At 44.9% G+C, this 22,547-nt stretch overlaps 2 protein-coding genes across 9 annotated transcripts in view; one reads left to right on the top strand and one right to left on the bottom strand.

The window, feature by feature from the left end:
* The window catches only part of ZBTB37 (zinc finger and BTB domain containing 37), a 21,027-nt gene extending 7,618 nt beyond the window's left edge, over positions 1 to 13,409 (top strand). For 7 of the 8 annotated variants that reach the window (XM_058843404.1, XM_058843402.1, XM_058843401.1 and 4 more), the window contains one exon: positions 1,302 to 13,409. In XM_058843404.1, the coding sequence (XP_058699387.1) occupies positions 1,302 to 1,790 (489 nt within the window). In that variant the 3' untranslated portion in view covers positions 1,791 to 13,409. The remainder of the gene's footprint in view (positions 1 to 1,301) is intronic. The other variant, XM_058843405.1, reaches the window with a different exon arrangement.
* SERPINC1 (serpin family C member 1) lies at positions 11,483 to 22,547 on the bottom strand. Its single transcript, XM_058843408.1, has 8 exons — positions 22,390 to 22,547; positions 18,965 to 19,343; positions 17,067 to 17,282; positions 16,608 to 16,745; positions 16,099 to 16,492; positions 15,700 to 15,764; positions 15,304 to 15,485; positions 11,483 to 13,781 (listed from the first exon to the last, which is right to left on the bottom strand). Exons 2-7 carry the CDS (start codon positions 19,337 to 19,339, stop codon positions 15,312 to 15,314), a joined length of 1,362 nt encoding a protein of 453 aa, XP_058699391.1. The 5' UTR covers positions 19,340 to 19,343; positions 22,390 to 22,547; the 3' UTR covers positions 11,483 to 13,781; positions 15,304 to 15,311.

Below are 22,547 nucleotides of genomic sequence, written 5' to 3'. Positions count from 1 at the left end.
GATTGCTGTCTGCTGACTTTGTTAGACACTTCCATAAAACGACAGATACCTTTTTGTTCTTGTTTTGCAAAGCTTTGTTTTGTGTCCCCAGAAGACATTGCAAAAATTTCAGGTCAAACCAGCCCTCTAGGGGAAATGTGACATACTAAGTAATTTTAGCTCTGCCTACAGAACAGCTGCTCTTATTTCTCCATTGTGAGGCAGCCTCAAACATGAAACCTTAGGCTTTACACACCATGGGGAAGTATCATCACCTTCCACTCTCTTGGTATTCTGATATCGTACTAAAATAGCCTACCTGTGAACCCTGCCCAATGGCAATGGTAGAGTGGAAAGAAAGAACCAGAGCTTTGTGTATCTCTTTTAATCCTCAGCAGCTTCCCTATGCCTGTACAGCTGGATTCAGCAGCACCTGGCACAAGTACACTGCTGCTTATGCCAGTAGAGCCCTGGCTTGTGGAGGAGATGCCCTCCTGCTGTTACATTTGTTGTGTCTCCACATTTGGCACCTCTGGGAAACAGCACTAGGGGAGTAGATAGTAGATATTCCTGCACAGAAGCATTCTGGAGTCCATGTGTTTCTGCTCAGTCTGAATACGATGACCGGAAGTATCTGTCTTGAGTTCAGGCTTGAGGTTCAGGTTGCCCTTGGCTATTTGTCTGTGTGACTTCAGAAAATAGAGAGTCCTTGCTATGCAAATTGGGTCAGGCACATCCTTGCCTGTGATGCCATGGGGCTGCTATGGGTTACACAGCCAGGCAGGCAAACTAGACTCATTATAAAATGAACTCTAAGTGATATGTGAATAAATACCTGTGTAAAATTACGTCTGAAGACTTGCAGATATGATTTGTGGTTTGCTCCTCCTTTGTTTTACTGCAAGCTTGGCTTCTTTTTTTTTTAAGTAGTACTCCCTTTCCTTTTAGTAAGGAAAACAGAAGGTAATACACCCAGGTGTTTTAATAAAACTGGCACAATTTTTTTTAAAAAGTAACAAGTACTGATATGTGATCCACAACTGAATTGGTGGTCAGGTGACCTTGTGTGAAGGGCTGTCTTCACCAGATCCAGGGAATGGCTTGGCAGAAGGGGCCTCTGTAGCAGTGGTTTCTAATTGATTGCTTGTTTGTCTGCAGCCCCAAGGCCCCAGTTAAGCACTTAAATGTGTGCTTGAGGTTGCAGACATTAGTGCTGCTGATTTTGAGCTTTGGCACATGCTTTACTGGCTGGACTGGGCCTGATCTTCTCACAACTTGTTTTAGGCTGCTTGTTATTTAAATTTATGCCATTTCCTTGGCAGGGGGAGGAATCAGCCATGCTTGGAATGAGTGGTTACGTGGAATATCTGCGGGAGCAGGAGGTTTCGGAGCGCTGGTTCCGGTACAACCCACGGCTCACATGTATTTACTGCGCCAAATCCTTCAACCAGAAGGGGAGCCTAGACCGGCACATGCGGCTCCACATGGGCATCACACCTTTTGTTTGCCGTATGTGTGGGAAGAAGTACACCCGCAAGGATCAGCTGGAATATCACATCCGCAAGCACACGGGCAACAAGCCCTTCCACTGCCACGTGTGCGGCAAAAGCTTCCCTTTCCAGGCCATCCTCAACCAGCACTTTCGCAAGAACCACCCTGGCTGCTTGCCCCTGGAGGGGCCCCATAGCATCTCCCCTGAGACTACCGTCACATCACGGGGGCAAGCAGAGGAGGAATCTCCTCCACAGGAAGAGGCTGTGGCAGTGGGGGAGACAGCACAGGGATCTGTGTCCACAACCGGGCCAGATTGAAATGTGGCTGTGGAGTCCCAGGAGAAAGGACTGTTCCCATTCCTGGCTCTAAAGAGTCAGCGCCAACCTGGCAGGCTGGTACTGTAATTAGTGCAATGCCACCACTGAACAGAAAGAAGCTACCAAGATGTTGCCAAAATAGAAAAATCTCTTTCTCTCTCTTCCTCTCACACACCCCCACACACACACCAATAGAGTGTTAAATGTTTTTCTCCCTTATTCCTCCTCCTCTTGGAGAAAAACAAAACAACTGTGTCAACCAACTTCTTATTCAGGGATCGACAGCATTTTAAATTTTTTTACTGTTCTGTAGTGATCTGGGACAAGCAGTCATTTGTATTTCTGGACAGCGCTGTGGCCCAGCAGGGTATCCCGCCAGCAGTGCCAGGTTTAGCCACAGAGCCATATCCACTGCTCCCGCTCGAGGGGAGAGCAGGGGCAAGGGGCTGTTACCTTATTCCCTTCCCCAGGTAGTTGCCAAGCAAAGAGAACAAAAATACTGTCCTGGTGGAACCTGCCTTGCCCAAGTGTATTTATCCGTGTCTTATTTTTGGTGTGTCTCTTTATGTTTTTATTTAAACTGTCATTTTAGGGCTTTGAGCTTGCCTGTTCTAGGCATGTGGCTTACATTTTTATTTAAACTGTTATTTTAGGGCTTTGGGCTTGCCTGTTCTAGGCATGCGGCCCTGGTGCCCCTTGTTAAAGTGGGCACAGCTACAAAGTGGTATTCCAGAGGTCAGCAAAATGTGAAGGAATCACTTCAGCTACTGAGAGTGGAATTTTGCAGCTGTGAGGTTTGCATGGGACTCTGATGCATTGGGAGAAGGGCTGGAGAGGTCTTCCAGAGGAGGTTGTCCTCTGCTGGAGCTGAACTGGAAAGCTCAGACCACTCTGAGGTCCTGGCTGGAGCACTGTCGTGCTTCAGATGTTGCTAAGGATTAGGAAGAGATTTGCTGGAGTTGCTGAATTGTGGAGTTAGAGGCTGGCTACCAAAGTCCTTTTTCACCCCTGCTTCCCCCTCGACACGCACTTGATCTTTTAGAACAGCAATATGGGATATGGGAATACTGCAATGCTGTTGTCACAGCCGAGCAATCGCAGGTGGTTGCTTTTAAACCTGTTTCTACAAACTAGTTTGATAACTTTTTTATCAATGAAATGCAAAAAGAAAAGAGAACCTTACTCTATTTCCTTATAACAGTTCAGGAGACTTAATAGTGGATGATTCCTAGAGCAATCACAACTCTGTCCCCTTGCATGGACTTAACATTTTTGTATTCTGAGTAGCTCTGATGTTTAGAGCAAATTTAGCAAACCTGGAGAGATATGCCTGTGTGTGTATTGTGGGTGTTTGCACAGGCTTACATGGTTCATAACCAGAAAAGCATGGGACAGGAAGATAAGTGCAAATATCTTGACATCTTTTTTAAAAAAAAATATGCAATATTTTAAGAGTTTTCTCTAGTTCTGATGCCAAGTTGTTCATGATGAAGGCAGGGAACAACAGGTTGCATGAATCAGGTCTGGTGAAGGAGTACTCTTGAGGATGTATAATGTGTATATGATAAGGAAGGGTGAAGTTCTGAACCTTAAGGTGATGGGAGGAACAAGGAGACATTGGAAAAGAAATAACACTTCATCTTGCTTCAGCAAGAAAGCTGGATGAGTGGTTAGAGTGGGGGCTTAGCAGGCTGGAGACTGACCGAGTGACAATATAGCTTGACCTGCTGTCTGACTGCCGTTTTGCGCACATGGAAACATCTCCAGCCCTTGCTTTACCCATCTGCAAATTGGTACTTGGGATCATTTTCCTGCCCTTTTGGAGGGAATCATTTGGAGAAGGGTAATGTATTCTTGCCTTGCTTTATAGATTTTTTTATATGTGAAGTGTCTCACTGTTCTTCCCATCTCTCCCTCAAAAAGAGATGTGGCTCTAATGTGTTTTTGTGTTTGGGAAAGGGCTTGATGCCAGTATCACATGTAACAGGGATGAGATCCTACAAGAGGAACCTTACCTGGGGTTTTGAGCTGGGAACCTGCAAAATACCATTTCATTGACCATTTCAAACAGGAAAACTGATATTTCTCTCTGTTTTCCTTCTGTACCTTCTTCCTCCTCTCCTGTCAAGGGCATCCATCACACAGGGAGTGGTTTGGCCACTCAAACAACAAGCTCCATCAGGTTTCCTGGCAAAGGTCAAACATCATGGTACCAAAAGAGTGAGGTTGCCTGAGAGTAGTGACAGAGGATGAGGTGAGAGGGTGGCCAAGGTAGGATTTGTTGCAGTCAAGGTGCAGGGAGGAGTGGAGATATGCTGCTTTAGTCATAGCTTTTGAAGTTACCAAAAATGGAAGAAAAAAGTTAAAAACTTTGAAATCCTATCCTGTTCACACTAGAGAGCGTAAAAAGTTACTTTTAGTTGCATAAAAGATTTTTAAATGTTTTAAAATAGAAATTTTAAAAGAATACTACCAAACTATAAAAAACAAAAAATTATTTATATACATATATTATATAAAAATATAGTGGGAAAGTTTCCCTGCTAAGCTTGCTGTGAAGAGAAGGGTGAAGGTGCAGTAACTGCTACACAAGCAACATTTTTCTGAGACAGGTGGCAACCGTAGTGAAGAAAGGCTGACATAAAATGGTGAATGCCTTTGTTCCCATGGCATAGCTGTGAGTTTCTGGAGCAGGTTTTTATTTTACTGTATCAATACTGTGAACAGAGGAGCATCCAAACAATACAGGATGCCGACAGCACGTCCTGTTTGCTGATTCACTACTTCAAGTGGCCTGGTGAAAATCATGAAATTAGTCCTTCGTACCTTACTAGGCTGAAAACAAAGCTTGTGAAAGGTTTTCAGTTTCTCCTTCTTTGTGTTTGCTTTTCTTTTTGTTTTTGGGTTTTTGTGCAGAGGTTGCCACTGTATAAATGATCATATCTGATTGCATGCAAAAGAGCCAATATTCTTGCCCAGGCCTCGCTGAGGTGAAGTTTATAGCTTGTAGCTAGAGTCAGTATAAGGTATGGTAGTGGGAATCATTTTGATATTATTTCTGTGCATTTAATGGATCTGTATGTATGTGTGGGAGTCATGATGACTAATATTTCTTGAACAGTGCTGAAAACAGTTCAGGCCCATCCACACTAGACATTGGAACCAGTTCTGAAGGAATTGTTATTAAACATTTCTTTCAGTGGTTGACTTCCTGAGTGCAGATGAGACCAAGGTTCAAGAAAAAAGGGGTTGGAGGTTGTATAAGGTATGGAAAACCTCATGAATTTTCTGGCAGTGGTGTAGCTACTTAGAGGTGCTTTCCCTAACAGAATGATACTGTGTCCCATTGCCTCTGCATTGGTGTGGCTCTTTGCAGTTGCACCGAAACTGGAGAATCAGATGCCAGCTTTCCAAGTGTGAATGTTTCTGTGATGGGTTGAGGCAAAGCTTTGCATTCCCATGTCTAGCTGCATCTTGTTCTCCCAAAGCTGTGATTTCAACTGTGATTTAAGGAGGATGTGAAGAGAACTCTGATGTTTTAATACCTCTGTACATAACATTTCTATCTGCTTTAGAGTTAGGGCTTACTAACCCATTTGTTTTCTTGCCTCAGGCAACAGGGAAAACACACTCTGGTTTTACAGTTTGCTTTCTTGGAGGTGGACATAGTTCTTTGCTGTCAAAGAACTTACCTCCCAAATGTGAAGAGTTGTGGTTATTTCCTTAAGCCTGCAGCAAGCCCTGGTGCCAAGTGTCAGCCAAGTGACATGATGGTTGCCATGGCTGTTCCCTGGTGCTGCCAGGTTCCCTGTGAATAGCTGTGAAAATAGCAAGAATTGTTTTAATACTGTGTTGCTGCTTTGGAGAAAAGATAAACCTCTTTGTCTCAGGAGGATGACTGATGTGAAGCTGGGAAAAGGAGAAGGCAAAAATACAATGAGAGGATGTGAAAACAAATTGTGCTTTCTATTTCCAGCAGCTAGAGAGGGATGAATGAGAGTTTTTTTGGGATGTGAATTTGTTACAGGAGGCTAAGAACATGCTTAGAGCTAACTTAGTAAGATCCAGGGATAGCCCGGTGACAGCCAGAGCAGCCGGTGCAAAGGGCAGTCTCTACTTGTCCTCTCAGCATTATCCACCATCATCTTCTCTACAATATTCTCAAGCTGTGATCTGTATAATTTAACTTTAATTTGGGTGCTGGGAAGAACAGAAAGCATGTTGTGTCTCTGCCGCTGTTTTAAACCCAGAGAGGTTGGCAGTGACTGACCCTGTTCCCATCAGACAGCTATTCAGAGCTTTGGGAACAAGCTGCAGCCCTTCTGAAAAGCATCATGGGGCTGGCTTGGTGCAGAGGGCACAGGGCCAGGGTTTCAGCCCTCTGTGAGCTCAAGGCTGAAATACATGGACAGGACAGCTCTGTCTGCTCTCATTGCTTGTCCTGCTCTCATTTTGTGACAGCTCCATGGCTGTGTTTCCATCCCACACATCTGCAATAGGAATGTCACTTAACAGTGACATGCCCATTTCAGGAAGTGATTCCAAGCAGAATTACTTTTTTCGAGTAAAGTCCTGGCACTTTTGGGTGATTCAGCCCTAACAAGGCCTTTGCAAGAGCAGAGTTGTAGCTTTTATTTGCTGCTGACTTCATGTCTCCTGCAGAATCCAATCTATAAATAGGAAGACAGCTGCAAAGGCACCATTGATTTGGGTGGTAGGTTGATTGGGAGGTAGATAGGATTGTGCCTCTTAAAAGCCAATAAAAAACAGCATTTAAAATTATTTAAACTTCACCAAAATATTCTCTTTGATCCATGACTTGCCTGCCAATTTAGCCATGCCAGCATCTAAATGTTTCTACAGATTAGTGACATCAAATGTTGTTCAGGCTCTGCTGGAAATATTTTGGCGATAGAAAAAGTCCCTGCTCATGGCAGGATAGTTGGACTAGATGACCTCTAAAGGTCCCTTCCAACCCCCGTACTATTCTATAAGTCAAGAAGCTATCATTCAAGGAGACTTTTTGCCAAGGGCTGGGCTCTGAGTTTTCACAGGAAGCTGAGCCTGTGGCCAGGACTGCAGTTGGAAAGCCTGGAATCCACTGCCATAGCAATATAACTGTGGTGAACATTGCTTCTGTTGCAAGGTGAGAGCCATGCACAGTTTTGATATCAGCAGTTAAAGGGCCTAAAGAGGAGCTCAGAATCCTTATTTTAATCACTATCATTCACAGAATATTTGAATCTAAAATACATATGTACCTGTGTGTATATATATATATATATATATATATATATATATGTATTTGTAACCAAATAGAAGTTAAAACTATGCAAGCAATACTGGCTACTTCTTGAAACTAAAGTCTACCAGAACATTTTGGAATAGAGTAGAATAGAATATTTGGAGTAGATTTGGAGTAGACTTGCTGTGTTTTTTTGGTATTGATTTATAACCAGTAAAATGCAGCAGACCAAAGTTTTGCTGCAGTTTATCTTTCTAGAAATTTAGGTTATTCCTAACCTGGAACCCACTCAGGTGGTTTACAAAATTATCTGAAGAGTCCTACCATCTCTAAAATATTTCCATCTGCTGAAAGGCTTTGGCTTGGCAAACACAGAAAAACACAGAGGCTGGGAATTAGGAGAGATTGAATGTGATGCTTGGGCTGATGGAATCAAGAAAGGACTGGGAGCATTTACTTTTGGATGTAGGATTGAGTTGGTTTAAGGGAATCTTCCTTTTTGGGAAAAATATCCATTGCTGAGATGGAGGCAGTGATCAGAGCATCCTTGGGATGAATTCTGGTTTTGATGGAGGTATTGGAAAGCTTCCTGCTGAATCTGATGGTACCAGAGTTTAGGCTGCTGGGAGAAATTCCACATGGTTTCTGCCATTTCTTTGTGTCAGATCTGATATTTGCTTTTAGGATTAACTGCATTATATCTCTATGTAACTTTCAGTGACCTTTGGCTTTTTATTCCTGGAACTGTAGACAATTCAGGTTTCCCATAACATTATCTTCAGCCCAACTGTGAACAAGTTACTACTGCTTCTTATAATTTATTGTCTTTCTGTTCCTGAATGTCTGTGTGATCCAGCTGGTTGCCAGCACCACTTTCCAGTGTTTCATTAGCTTTTATGCACAGGGAATTATTGCAATGGATAAGTTGACCATGCTAGTTGGAAGAGTAGAAGCCATTGGAGAATGACTTTTGCTTCCTCTAGCTGTCATTAGGGAGTGCACACACACATATCTGTATATACACATATAGAAACAAATATAGTGTGTTTCAATATAAACTCATTTAGCATTATTCTTATTTAATTTATATTTTAATCCAGTTGTAAACCAAAGTATTACAGCTTGTGAAATGATCCTCTTGGAAATAGGAGGAACTTTTTTTAGGTGGGAATTCTGAAAGGTCTTTGATGACAAAAACATGGATACAAGACTTAAGAACTTGTGCTGCTGGGGAGTTGCAGCCTTGAAAGAATTTGAAACTTGCTGGGTAAAGTTGGATGGTGGGGGCCTTTTGAAGGTGTTCTTCATGGTCCTTAACAGTTTTGTTGTAAAACAAGGACATTCTGGCAAAGCTAGAAATAAAATGGTATAAATCAGTAAATCAAACAGTGATCTGGCACAGCTGGGAGCTGGGGAGGAAGCCACAAAATCAGCCACTGATGTATTTAGTGTCTAATTTAAAGTTTTAGGAAATGAGCCATTGCTATTTTCTGATGTCTAGAAGTGTTTGGGGGTTTGTTAATAACTTCTGTGAAGGCGCACGTTCTGCTGTCACCAATGGGAAGAATGGATTTAAAGATAAGATCTGGCTGATTTTTTTTTTGTGTCGGGGAATAATTCCCTTTCTGAGGAATTAACAAGTGCTAAGAACAAATTCACCTCTAACATGTCCTTGCAGGCTTGGCAGTGGCTCTTCTTTCTCTAGGGAGAAAGAAGACAACTGAAATAATAAGAGAGCTTGACTGTTTTTAGCCCTGGCTGGTGCTGGTAGCACTGGAACTACACAGGGGAATGGGTAGAAAGGTGGAACAGCAGCAGAGCATCACTGGGAAGAGGTAGTGCATGTACCTGGCATGCCATGGATGCTGTGGGCAAGGAAACGCTGGGTTTAGAACCTGCACAGGGGCAGAAGCATGCAGGAAATGCTGCTGCCTTGTGAGACAGGTGTCCAAAGATGCCTATCCTGCACATGACAGCTGAGCAGCACCAGTGTTTTACTTGCTGGAGCTGTGAATAATAAAGGAAAAAGGGCCAGTCCCCTGTGGGGGCAGTTTTGCTGTGAGCATTTCAAAAACTCCATTGGAAGGAACTGAAGGGTGAGAAGTGAAGGGTGGAAAGGGTGGTACCAGACTTCAAAATGCCATTTTCTGAGTTTTCTACAAGTGTTGAAGACTGAAGTTTGTTTTTGTTTTAGTGCTTTCTCCTTTACCTATATCATTTTTCCTATTTAAACTCCACAGCTCAGGGGAGGGTGCGGAGAAGATGGACCCAGACCCTTCCTGGAGGCACATGGTGGTAAGAAGGAGCAGCAGTAGGCAGCAGTTTTTACAAGGCAAAATGAGGTTAGGTATGATAAGACATTATCTCACTGTGAGTATACTCAAACAGCATTGGATCTGGTTGTCTAGAGAGGCTGGGAAATCTCTATTATGGGAGAGTGCAGCCTCCAAGTTCCTGTTTCCATTAGACTGCACCAAGCTGTATTTTTGTTGCCTTTTTTTTTTAGTTTTATCATGTAAAATGGGCAGCTTTACTGGCCTTCCTAGTTTGTATAAGTTAAGCTTTTGAAACACGTTCAGGCATTTTTAAATACTCCTGTGTAAGTTCCTTATTTAATCTGACATACTCTGATTTATTATTTTACTGCAGGCATCTAAGGCAGTACTTAAAAAAATAAGTGCATTATTTTTTTTGCAGACTTTCAGCTTAGTTATTGTTAATGTACCTAACACCCTTCCTCTCAGATCTATGGTGAAATGCCTGAATTATTTTTATACTGCAGTAAGGCTTACTTATTTAAACCTTCCCATTACCTTTGCAGTCAGACCCAATACCATTGGCTATGAAACTGTGAAACTAATGAGAAATGAAAAATGAAGTTGGATTGATTAATTTACTGCTGATCATAAAATACAGAAAGTGGCAGTATAAAAAGATAAAATACATTTGAAATTAGTTACTCAAATCACAGAATTGTGGAATGGTTTGGGTTGGAAGAGACCTTAAAGCTCATCATATTCCAACCCCCTGCCATGGGCAAGGATGTCTTCTGCTAGAATTGCAATAGAAATTACTGAGTCTGGGGCATGAGGAGGAGTCACAAAACTAGTCTGAGAGAAACAAATTAACTTGGTGGCAATGAATTGGTTCCCCAATTGGGCATTGGTTTGATACGGGGGTTTGTACCTCTGAGAGTGTATCTGAAGAGTTTACATATGTAAAACTCTGAATTACTGTGAAGCTTTTTCTTGAATCCTTCCTTGCCTGTGCATTGGTAACTGAACACAACTCTTGCCTGCAAGAGGCCAGTGGGAGGAGGGTGGCAGCTGTGGGTGATACTAACATCTGGACAGTGCAATTCTTGGGCTGACAGATTGGATTTTGGGAAGAGGCATGAAGCCCCAACCCCACTGTGGCTGTCTCCAGCCCCAGGGCATTCTTTCAGTCGATGTGTATTTGCAGAGGCCGTACAGGGCAGCCTGGATCTCCAGAGATGCAGGGAAGGAGGGTGTAGGTGGCATGCAGGTACTTTTCTCATGTGTTAGAAGATTTCTTAAGCCAGAGTTGTGCTATTGGGGGAAGCACCCCAAGTGAGATTGAGAGTAGAATTTTGTTATACCCGAAAGCTGACACTAGACAGCTTTTTCCAGGGCTATGTTTTCATGGGGCAAGTGCCAGTAAGGAATATTGGGAAGGGAGAGAGGAGCGTTGTTCAAGTAAGGCATGGTTGTTTTGTGTTGGTGGGTAATATGGCTGACATTTAGGACGGGCAAGAGCAATCCTGGGTGGCAAAAAAGACTTTTCTGAATAAGGTCTATTAGAAGCTGAATGAGGAAGAGAATAACATGCACCTGTATGTTCTTGCAGTAACATATTCCTCACCTCATGCCCCACACTTGCAGGGAGAATTAGCAATGGATGAGAAGGCTGGATCAAAGCACTACTTTAGTCTGAAAAGGGAAGGGAATGAATGCAGTTTTCCCAAGTCTCTAGTGTGTTAAACACTAGCTGAAACTTCCATGAGCTGTGGCCCCATTGTCCCCAGAGCTCCCCTTGTTTCCCTGGTGTCCCCCCAACTTTCCTGCACAACACTGTGAATATGATATCCGTAGCTCTTTTCAAAACTTTGGGTTTTTCCATTAAAACTTCTCAGAGCAGGAAATGCTGTCCTACTGCAGGAGCAGACAGGACATGACCCCCCAACAGGCCACAGATAGTTGAGCAGTGGGAGAGAAAGTTTTAAGAGTTAACAAAGGAAGTGGCTTTGTACAGCAATTTTCTAATCAAACACTTGTCTTGTAACAAACTTAACTGACAATCAATTTCTAAAATACAAAAGCCTCTTAGAGGAAATAGTCAAGTATATCTTCACCAGAAAGATTTAACTGGGATAACTTAATAAAGAGCACAGGATTTTAGGATTTTTTCCTTTTTTTTCTTTTTTTTCTTTTTGAGCAATCACTCCAGAAATGTAGTTGCATTCAGCAGCAGTGTATTCACAGGACAGTAACTACCTCTCTCTCTTGGAGTGCTGAGGTTACCACACTACACAACACACTCTAGCAGCAAAGCTTTCACTTTAAAGAGATTTGTTTTCCTTACCTCTGTGTTTCAGAAATGCAAGTCTGCTCTGTAAAGTGACTCTAATGAAAATGGCATCTGGGAGGGGCAATGGGAGTCCTTTGGGGTACACACAGTCCTTCTTGGCCTCCAGTTCCTTACTGTGACCCTTTGCAGGTTGGCCAAGGGACTCTGACAGTTCAGGGGGACTTTGTCACCTCCTCTGTGCTGCCTGACAGTGAACTGTCCTCTGGGCTAGAGCTGTAAGACCACATTCCTGTACTAGGAAATCAGTTAATGGTGAGGAAGGTAAAAGGAGTATCCATCTCCCTCCTGCCTCCAAACAGCAGCCAACAATAAAAAAAAAAAAAAAAAAAGAAAAAAAAAAAAAAGCAGAAAAAAAGCAATAAGATAATATAGAAACACTTTTATATATTGTTCATTAGCGGATCTGACTCTGCAAATATATATATATATTTATATATATATATATACACACACACACATACAGAGAGGAAATCTCTCATGTGAAAAGGTGCCATTGTTTTTTCTAAACAGAGTCCCTTTCTAAACTAGAACAGCACTTTAAATAGGTTCCTCTTTAAAAAAAAAAAAAAAAAAAGTAAAAAGCAAACCCTTTTCTGCCGCAATGCACTTTAACTGGTCAGATGAGTACAGCTGTGGCTGGCTTGGGACACAGCTGTACAGGCAGGCAGCTCCAGGGCAGCCACAGCTTGGGGGGAGCAATGTTGCCAGACACTTGGGCATGGCAGCTCTACCTCCAGCAGCCCCCCAGGCCAGCATGGCCCCCACACCACCTGGAGTAGCCCCACTGTGCCCAAGCACTGATGGGGCTGGTGGCTGTTAAGGGACTTCATAATGTGTCAAGAGAAACCCACCCTTGCCTATCAAGAAGATTTAAACCCCATTTTTTAACGGGTCAGAAGTTGCACCCAGTTACAACCCGGCTGGTGGCCCAGGGCTGAGCTAAGCTGAACAGCAAAGCCAGGAGAAAACTGTTACTGGGGTTGTGGGGTTTTTCCATAACATGACTATGGAGCCCTTGTCAGTTCTTTTGGTTTTTTTTTCTTTTTTAATCCAAGTTTGTGTGTCCCACATTGATTCTGCTGTGAGCTGGTTTGCAGAGTAACCATTTGTAACAGAAATTTTGCTGTCACCTTCAGCTAGTGACCTGTAAACCAAACCTTGTTAGGACAGGTGTCCTAATACTCAAGACTTAATTTCACAGTTAAGAAATTTCCTGCTGTACTAATTATTCTTTATTATTTTATTTTTGATTGCAGTCCTTATTTCAAGAAAAAGAAGTCAGTGTTCAGACTAGTCTAGAGTAGGCTGAAGCCTTCTGTAACTTGTGGATATCAGACTGTTCTTCAGTGATTTTGCAAGCTGTTTCCAAACTGGCCCTCCATGACTGCTTCCCTTTTCCTCTTCCAGCGGGTGCTGGCAAACAGAAGTTCCATGGCCATTGTGTCCAGGGACGGCCAGCACTGCTGGAGGGGAGTGAGCAGAGGTAGAAGGGGAACCAGAATTGGGAAAGGGGGAAAGAAAACCAAGGTAGAGGGGACTGTACAATTGCATTGAAAGCAGTTTAGCAAAAAGCGCTCTCATTGGACAGCTTTAAGAACAATGTGAATGAAAATTTAGCAACTTGGGTAAGAATTTGGAAAATGCTATAAATGTATACTTGAAATTCTGTTTGTATTAAAAAAAATGAATTTTCTTCTTTCTTTTAACACTGTGTAAAAGAACATTATGCATGTGAGTGGTTTGAGAATTAAATGGTTTAATACTCAGGTCCTTGTTTGTGTCTTATGGCTGACTGGTACTGACCCAATGTGGATTTTCCACCTGATCTCAGCTGTGGGCAGCTCCCCACTGTCCTAAGCTGAGCAGCTTGAGAGAGGTTGCACAGTGCCAGGCTATTGTTCCTGGCAACTCAAATGGCTTCTGTCCTTGTTGCATGAGTTTTGTCTCACCTCTTCAGCAGGCTCAGCCATTTTCAGTTTCCCCAGGAGGAACAAGCCCTGTGCTCTTGCTGCAGGTCAAGTTTTGGATGCTGCCTATGGCAGGGGAAGCATTTTGGTTCAGTGCCATGCTAAGGAGACCCAGGCATTTCCTCAGCCCTCCTCTTTCACCAGTGTCCATCTCCAGAGCCTGGAGCACAACTGAAAAAGGCAGAGATTACAGGAGGTTGTGTGTTTCTCTCAGTGACGTTCACAGGCAGAAGATGGGATCCATCAAGAAATGCTACAGTGGTAACTGCCAGAGGAGGGCAGGGAGAGAGAGGGAGAAGAAGAGGAAGAGGGAGAGGAAGAGGAAGAGCTGCTTTCTGAACTCTTTTCAAAATGCTTCCCCTTTTCTCACAGGTTCCCAGCCCTTCACAGCTTCTTTCCAAGGTACTGCTCCAGGGGAGCGTGTCAGCCCCTTAAGGACACCTCTCAGATATGTACTGTTTGCTCGTGGGACAGTGGAGGAGGTGGCCCTCCATGTCCTAATCACACATTACTTGCACAGATGCTCAAGCAATCCTGCTAGGAACAGGAAAGAGTCAAACCACTGATAGCTTCCAAAACTAGACACCCAGTGACCAAAGATCTGACATACCAGCTCTGTTCAAGTTAACTCCTTCACTACTTGGCTACTCTGGTAATTCCTGCCAAGAGAAGCCTTTACAAAGGTGGATATTTCGCTGGTCCTACACAATCCAGAGTAAATGGGCCACTGGGGAGTGCAACCCTCTGTCTGCACACACCACTTCCATCACCTCCTGAGGACAGGAACTGTGCTTTAACTGTCTGGTTTCAAACAGCTGCCTGAAATGGAGAAATCTGCATCATCAGGACAGCCCTGCCAAAGGTCCTACAGCAGTACAGCCACCCTGAGAAAACAAGACGTCTGATCACATGTGGCCTCACAGCAGGCCAGGATACCTCAGCTCCTGGAGTAAACTTGCAGGTGAAATAATATATTTTTATCAAAGCTACAGCTATTGGTTACCTTACCTGGGCACTGTCATGGTTCATGGGCACTGCTGCTATAGTAACTGTTAGATGAAATCTTAATATTTAAAAAGAGTTTCAAAGCCTTGGCTATGCAAGACTGTCACTAGTGACTCTTAGCACTTGGGCACACAGGACATACCAGAGCAGCTGGCAAGCAGGGCACAGCTGTTTGGCAGCTCCTCCACCCACAAAGAGCTGCAGGAGGGTGTTCCTAGCCCAGCCAGCACATGCCTTATGGCTGCTGCTGTTCTACTCACCTTTTTGGTGTGGGGCCCCATTTACTGGAAAAGACGAATTTAAATCTAGGAAGTGGCTTAATGTAAACTGTGCATTCAGAGAGCAGTTTGTTACATACAGATCTATAGGTTTTAATGAACCAAGTGATCAGAGTTACAGAGGGTTGGGCACAGGAAGGACAGCAATGCTGGGCTTGGATGCCACAAAAAATACTGGTGCCAGATGAAATTCAGTTTTCCTTGCCATGGAGGACAGGACAGGTGAGGTGATCTATGAGCCCCCTCACCTGACATGGCAGGGAAGAGCAGGGACAACCTAGTTGGATGCAGTCCCTCCCTGCAGGTGGCACCAAACAGCAAGACCAACCACCCCAGGAGCAGCCCATGCATTGTGACAATAACCCACCTCCCCTTTTCCCAAGGCAGAGGAGGGAGAAGTGAGGCCCTACCAGCTCCTTTAGGAGCAAGGATCAGCTATCCTGCCCATGAAGATGATTGTGTTGAGGGTAGCTTCCCGGATGAAAAGCAGGAAGGGCCTGTTGGCATTGAAGATTTTTCTGTTCATAGGGAAAGAACGGCCAGAGATGGTGACAGCTGTAGCAGCTGAGGCCTCACTGCCTTCTTCATTCACCTGCCAACCAAGAGAGAATATGGGATTAAAATACAGGCATTATGCAGCATGGAGAGATCTCACCTTCCTCCTCCACAGAATGCAGGGGCCAGACTCCCTCCAAAGCCCAAAGCTGCTGAGAAGTGAACACTGCAGGCTCAGAGCTATTTTCTTCCCTTTAATATTTGTTTTTGAAAAGCAAGAGGAAGACACACTGGCACAAAACAAGGCTCACCTCAAGGAAGGCTTTGTGGAAAGCCTCAGACACATACAAGTCTGTGCGGCCCTCTGCAATGATACCTGTAATACAAAAATATACAAAGGTAAAACTGAGTTTAGAGACAGCTCAAGAAATAACATATTTACATCCTTCATGGCCTGGGATCAGGCAGAAGGCATGGCTGCCCAGAACAAAAACATCCTCCTCCATCTGCAACTGACTGCTAAACTCAGTGCAGAACAGGACTGAGTGTCCATGGTAGACTTTACCAGAGAGTCCATCACTGACTGCAGCAACATATAAATACTTTCATGTTCTCGTTCCTCATGTGTTGTTGCACCTACTACTCTGCCATCTAGGGAAGAATGGCTGCCCCTCATCTCTACCCTGCACTGCCCTATCTCCATATCTCACCTGGGAGTCTAGCATTTTCTGGACTGAAGAGATCTTCCAGCCCCATTTTCCTCAACTTTTCCTTGACACTGAAGCTGTCCTCAACACGGAAGCGAGGGAGGTAGACAAAGAGAGACATCTCCTTCATGGAATGTATCCAGTCCTGCAGCTTCTCTGATGTCAAGTCTCGCTCCACTTTCTCCAACGGTGTCCCAGCACTGGGCAGGACCAGCACCATTGTGATATCGTCCCCTTTGTAAGGCAGCTCCAGCACCTGGACTTTGTCCTGGGCAATGAATGTGTAGTGGAATTTGGACTCCTGGTACATAGTTGGGACTTGGCAGGTCTCACCACTGGCTTTATGAAATATATCCAGTTTTGTATTTGGAGCTGGGAACTGTGATTTCCAGTGCCCCTAAAAAGGAGAGGGGGAAAACAAACATGAGCACCATGTCTCCTCCAGGTAAGTGTACTGTTCCCTAGTTTTGTTAGCTTAAAATATTTTAAAGCTTTTTGTTAGCTTTTGTTACCTTAAAATAAATGGTGTTGACCAGGACCAAGACAGTGAGATCATCAATACCATTTTCTGGGATCACTTCTGTAATGCGCTTCTCTGTCTTATTAGCCACCCACTCATTAATGATTTGCCTGGAAAGTTCTGGCTTCTCCTAAAGGAAGAGACCAAAAAAAAGCTTAAACCAAAGGTTTTAAACCCCTCTTTGTACCCCTTCTGCAGGAGAAAGGTTCACAGGGTATGTGCTGGGGGAGGACAATGGAGCTTAGGTATGACGAGTGGGGACGTGGCTGTGGTTAAGGTGAGCTGAAGTGAGAAGAGCTGCATCCCAGATTCCCTTTTGCTTTCACTCATGTCACACACACCCAGAGCAGAGAACTTCCTCTGGGCAAAAGACAGGGATGGACTGGGGGGGGGGGGGGGGGGGGGGGTGGAACCAAACGAAAAAGCAAAATCCTGAGTAGTTCTAACTCACTTTGAAGTTCAAGGGCCAGAGTTTTGCTCCATAAACGATTTCACTGATGTTCTGGTAAGTCTCATTAAAGCTTAAAGATTTCTCCCCGAAGAGACGGTTGGCTGATACCAAATCTGAGGATTTGTTTGCTTTCTTGTAAAGGCGGCAGTTCAGCTTGGCAAAGAAGAAATGGATCTGATCTGATGTTTTCTCTGAAATGGTGTCAAATTGAAAGACCTGGACAAGCCAAACACCAACAAGGAATCCATGAGAAGGTTCTTGTACTCCTGGGCCCCAGAGGAAATGGTAGTGCAGCCTTTGCCTCAACAGCAACAAATTTGCAGGCCCTCAGAGCTTCACCCTCCATGTGTGGGAGCCCAAATCTATGGAAAATCAACACATCACCAGCCCAAGGCCTCCTTTGGAGAGTCCAAATGGAGGATTAAACTCTGCTTAGATGTGGAGATGCCACTCCTCTTCCCAACACCAGTTTTCTTGCTCTCTATACCCCGCCTTTGACTGATCCCCAGCTTCCCCTTTAAATGCTGTTAAAATTAACACAGTGTTCATAACCCCCTGCCATACCCCAAGATGAGCACTGCACCAACAGGGACTAGATCTTGGGTCATACCAGGTCATGGAGGACTCACATGTGCTAAGCCCTCCTGTGACAATGCTAAAGGCTACTCCTTCCCAGGAGGAATTTTCATGGCCTGTTGGGTACTTCTGGTACATTTTTACAGGGAATGGGAATATGTAGCTATCATTTTTGCAGCCCAGGGAATTTTTTATCTGTTCCCAGCTGCCAGCTGGAAGGACAATTATTATTTGTCTACTACTTCAGAGCTTTAAGGCACAGAAAATCCCACAGTACATTGCTCTTTATGAACCTCCAAGATCTTTGGCACTGTTTCCTGTAAGGCAAAGCTGGTGTTAGCAGCCATAGGAAAAATGGAGATTAGGAGTGCAGGTGTGGGTGGCTCAATAGGAGAAGGCTCCCCTTCCATTGCAAAGGGCTGCCCAGAGGGGAACACACAAGTGAAGATTTTGGAGATGTGGTTATAGCTGCTCTACTTGGGCTGTGTGGAGAACCCCAACATTATTTGTTCCAGAGGTAGGATCTGTAAGGACAGCAACAGAGGGGACAAGCAGAACAGTTTGATTTACACCTCCTCATTGCAGGGAAAAAGGCTCCTTGAGCTGAGGTCTCCCATTGGAGAAAAAGGTATGGGCAGCATCAAACACCACACAGCAGGTAAGTTGTCAGGTGAGTCTGACACTGAGTGCTGGGACAGGCAGGGAGTTAAATTAGTCACATGGAAGAGCCAGAACTCAGAATTACCTCTTAGTCTGGGATCAGAACTATTCCCTGAGTATAGGGCCAACAGGTGGAGGGAGAGGCTCCCCATGTACCAGCTCCACTGCCCTGGAAGTCAGGTGAGCTGCAGGATCTCCCGTGTGTCCAATTTTTGTACCAAGGAAGAGAGAGAAGGAATGTCCCTCTGCCAATGGGACTTGATATCATGGCTTTTCCTGCTTTTTACATAAGGAAAAGCCTAGCTCAAGCTGCAAGGAGAAAACTGTTGCCATTCCTTTCCCTCGCCTTCCAAATGGGCTTCCTTTCCTCCAGATGAAAACTAATCTCTCAAACCCAGGAATGTTGGATCCAAATAGGGACTAAGGGGAAAGAGCTGGAATCTAAACAAATCCAGGGATGGGGCTTGGAGCAACCTGGTCTAGTGGAAGGTGTCCCTACCCATGGCAGAGGGTGGAATGAGGTAAGTTTTAAGGTTCTTCCAACTTGGGATTTCCTTCACAAGGCAAGAAGCCATCCTGACCCTGAGAGTAGCCATTAGCCATGATCACCTTTCCTGTCTTTCAGATCTGCTACAGGAAAAGGCTGAGGAATCTCCACCAACCTCCATGAGCTGCTGGAGGGTGCTACCACAGGCTCCAAGTTTGGTCATGGCAAAAGCCGTGGAAATGCTGAGGGGTGACATGAAGATGTTTTCCCCATTGTCCTTGGAGTCAGCCAGGTACTTGTAGAAGATGACAGCAAACCGAGAGTTGGCTTTTGACAGCTCCCAGACCCGGGGGTTGGTGGACTCCGGGAGCTTGTCCTTTGCTGGCTCTTGCCCCTCACCCTCCTGGGGGTTCTTTTCAGGGTTGCGATAGATGCAGATAGGGTTCACTGGGATGTCACGTGGCTTTGCAGTGCAGATGTCTTCCACGGTGTAGTGCTCAGGAGCAGTCAGCCCCAAGACACTGAGCAGACACACCACAAAGAGACACATTGTCCTGGAACCAGAGAGAAAGCTTAGACATGCTGCCTGTCTGTGAAACCCATGCTGCCGCCAAAGCCCACCGGCCTGTTCCAGCCAACATCACAGTGATAGGAGCCCCACAGTCTTCTCCAATCATCTTTTGCCCTGGACTTGCAGGATAAACAAAGACAGACAGATAACAGGATAAGCTTGCCTGTGAGCACACAATACTTTTACAAGCAATACACTGAAACTAGTGTTTTCCCAGTGACCTGGGGCCCCTCTTTTTTAAGAAGCAGGCTCAGCCCTTACAAGTTTGTACCAAAATGGATGATTTGAACTTTTGAGTCCTCCCCATTGGCAGATGAGGTTGCTACAGTGTAAGGAACCTGCCAGGCTCACCTCAGCTTTACAGTACTTTTCAATTATTGATGTAGGAGATACTATGGCAGAGAAGAAAGGTGATAAGGAAAAGGTCTCCAAGAAAGTTGGTCCCTCCATGGACTGAGCATCTCTAATCCCCCAAAAATGTACTTTATAAGCATGTATGGTGTAGCTGTGCATCACATCAATTCCTGTCCAAAGTTCATACCACCTCAATGCAAACTGGTTGTTCTTGGTACCTAAAGAGTGCAGCAGGCTAATGGTAATTACCGTGTTCCAGCAAAAGCTGGTCTCTGAAAATCTCCCAGCAAGAGAGAGATAATTTCTATTTTCCTCTTTGCTAAAGCACAATGAACCTCAGAATGGTTCCAGTTAAAAGGAACCTTAAATATCATCTGGTTACACCCTCTGACATAGGAAGGGATATCTTTGCTAGACCAGGTTTTTCCAAGCCCTGTCTGACCTGGCCTTAGACACTTCCAGGGATGGGGCAGCCACAGCTTCTCTGGGCAATCTGTGCCAGGACCTCACCACCCTCACAGGGAACAATTTCCTCCTAAATCTCATTACCTACCAGCTCTGGCAGCAAGGTCTCATGAGCCATCCCAGGGCTGACAGAGCATGTCCTGCACACTGTGGTCTTAAGATGCCCTTTGCACGACTGCTTTATGTACCTCATGGGAAGAAGCTCAAGCACCACAGCCACAGAAGTTTGGAAAACTGGGAGGGGCTGGCAGCCTGCCCAGGTCTTGCCAGCTACTGGGCACTTTTTCAAACTTGTGTCTTAAGTCGGGTAAGTCTCTGCCTGCCTCCACATACTGCCACGGCTACCAAGCATTGCCTTCTGAGAAACTAAATTAAAAGTCACCTGCATTTAGCACTGGTGACCTTCATGTCTGTGATCTTCCAGTGCTGGTGGGCCAGCACCTGCTGGAGGAAAACAGGAGCAGCTCAAAGGCTGATCTGGGATGAAGGAGACCTCTGGGTTCTTCGACAACCCTCTCCCTGGGCTCTTGGCCAATGACTTCATTTGTGCTCCAGTTCTCTGCAAAAGCAGAAACTACCTTATCTGGCACCAAGACTGTCTGGAGCCCCAAGGCTGTGTGATAGCACAGCAAACCAAGAGGGGCTCACTCAGGCAATGGCCACAGCTCTCACTGGTAATTACACATAGATTATCTTGCAAAAGGTTTAGGACAGATGCAACACTACAAAGGGTAAAAAAAAAATCTAAAAAGGGAGGGAAGTTAACTAATTACAAAAGCAAAAAGTAACACCCAGGGCAAGAGAAAGAAAATATATTAAGACAATTGAAAATACACCAGGAAGTGCTGTTCTTTCAAACCTTTCAATCCCACAGGAAAAATCAGCCAGCAACAAGCCAGACACACTCCAGAGTTCTGCAATTCTGCGGCCAGGAGCAGAGCCCTTCACTGCCTACAGCAGTCCTCCGTCACCCACACTTGGTCCTGCAGCTCCAAGCAGCACCAATGCACAAGTGGCCAGTTCCACCATGGAAAGGACAACCTCATCATGGTCCCTGCCCTGTTACTCCACTCACCTCCAGGGAAAGGCATATCCTGACCCTGTCTGTAAAAGGACAAACACCTGCTTCTGTCAAGCCAGAAGCTTGTGGTGTTTACCGTCATACAAAATGCTGCTAATCTAATCTCATATTTAAAGGCCAAAGCACAAGAATGGGGACGGCACCTCCATCCTCACCTTGTTCTCATTAAATAAGAAAGGCTCCCTGTTTTTACTCTGCAGTAAAGTCCCTGCTCCACAAATTCAGAGCTTCTGACACATCCAATCTTGTCTTTTACAGGCAAGAGTCCCTGCTGCTTCTTAGACCAGCTCTTTGTCATAGCATTTGGCCAAAACCCACTCCTCCTCCCCGCACAGCTCTTCAACACTCCCTTTTACCTCTGCAGCACTGACACACAGTCCATGTCAACCTGGAAGGATACCAAAAGTATTCCCACAACAGCACTTCCTGAAAGGGTTTACTGGCAAGGGGGAATGTAGAAATTAGAAAAGGTTCTACCCAGGGTGAAGCAACAAAAAGTGTAGAAAGCCAAGAAACAAATTGCTGATTCAGCTCAAAATCAGAAGGCTCTGGGGAAGCATCAAGAAACTCCCCGATCCCTCGGCTGCTGTGCAACATGGCTGGGCTATTACCAGCACACTCCATTTCCATCCTACTGTGCCATCGCTGTAGGACAGAATGATTAACTGGGCTTGCAGAACCCCAGCACCCACCCTACTGAACCTACTGGGGTAACTGGTAGTGGTGAGAATGTCCCACAGCACCCACACACTGTGCTACACAGCCCACCTAATGTAAAATAGCTCAAACCATTTTGAGATTAATTTAGGCTCTTGAGAAACCTTCCCCACTGCCTCACACCCCAAAACCAGAGTCCAAAGCAAATCAGCAGTGCTCTTTCACAGCCAGCAATTACTCAGAGCATCCTGACTTCATTAACTGCCCTCCACACGATTGGTGCAGGCTGGCAATAAAAGTCAAGCCTGACAATTGAGAAAGCCAGCCTTCATGAAAGCTAGGGTGGGAGGACCCTCTCTAATAGAGCAAAAAGCCACTCTGGCAACAGCTAAAATTCATAAGCTCATACTAAGGGAAAAGAAGTTGTTTCAAGGAATTAATAATGAAAATGAATGGCATCTCTTTCTCTTACCTGCCCCTGTACCTCCAGCTTTCTGCTTTTAGGAGGTAAAAGCAAATTTTTGAGAGAATACTTTTGCTTGAGCCCAAAGCAGCTTCCCCACTGGATTTCTCTGCTCAAACAGAGCTGAGACAGCAGCAGGGGATGGTGGGAGGGGGAGTAGGATGCTA

Source organism: Poecile atricapillus, chromosome 7 (genome assembly GCF_030490865.1).
Source record: "Poecile atricapillus isolate bPoeAtr1 chromosome 7, bPoeAtr1.hap1, whole genome shotgun sequence".
In the NCBI taxonomy this organism is placed as follows: Eukaryota; Metazoa; Chordata; class Aves; order Passeriformes; family Paridae; genus Poecile; species Poecile atricapillus.
The sequence above is the reverse complement of the archived record's forward strand: the minus strand, read 5'-3'. Positions and strand labels throughout refer to the sequence as shown.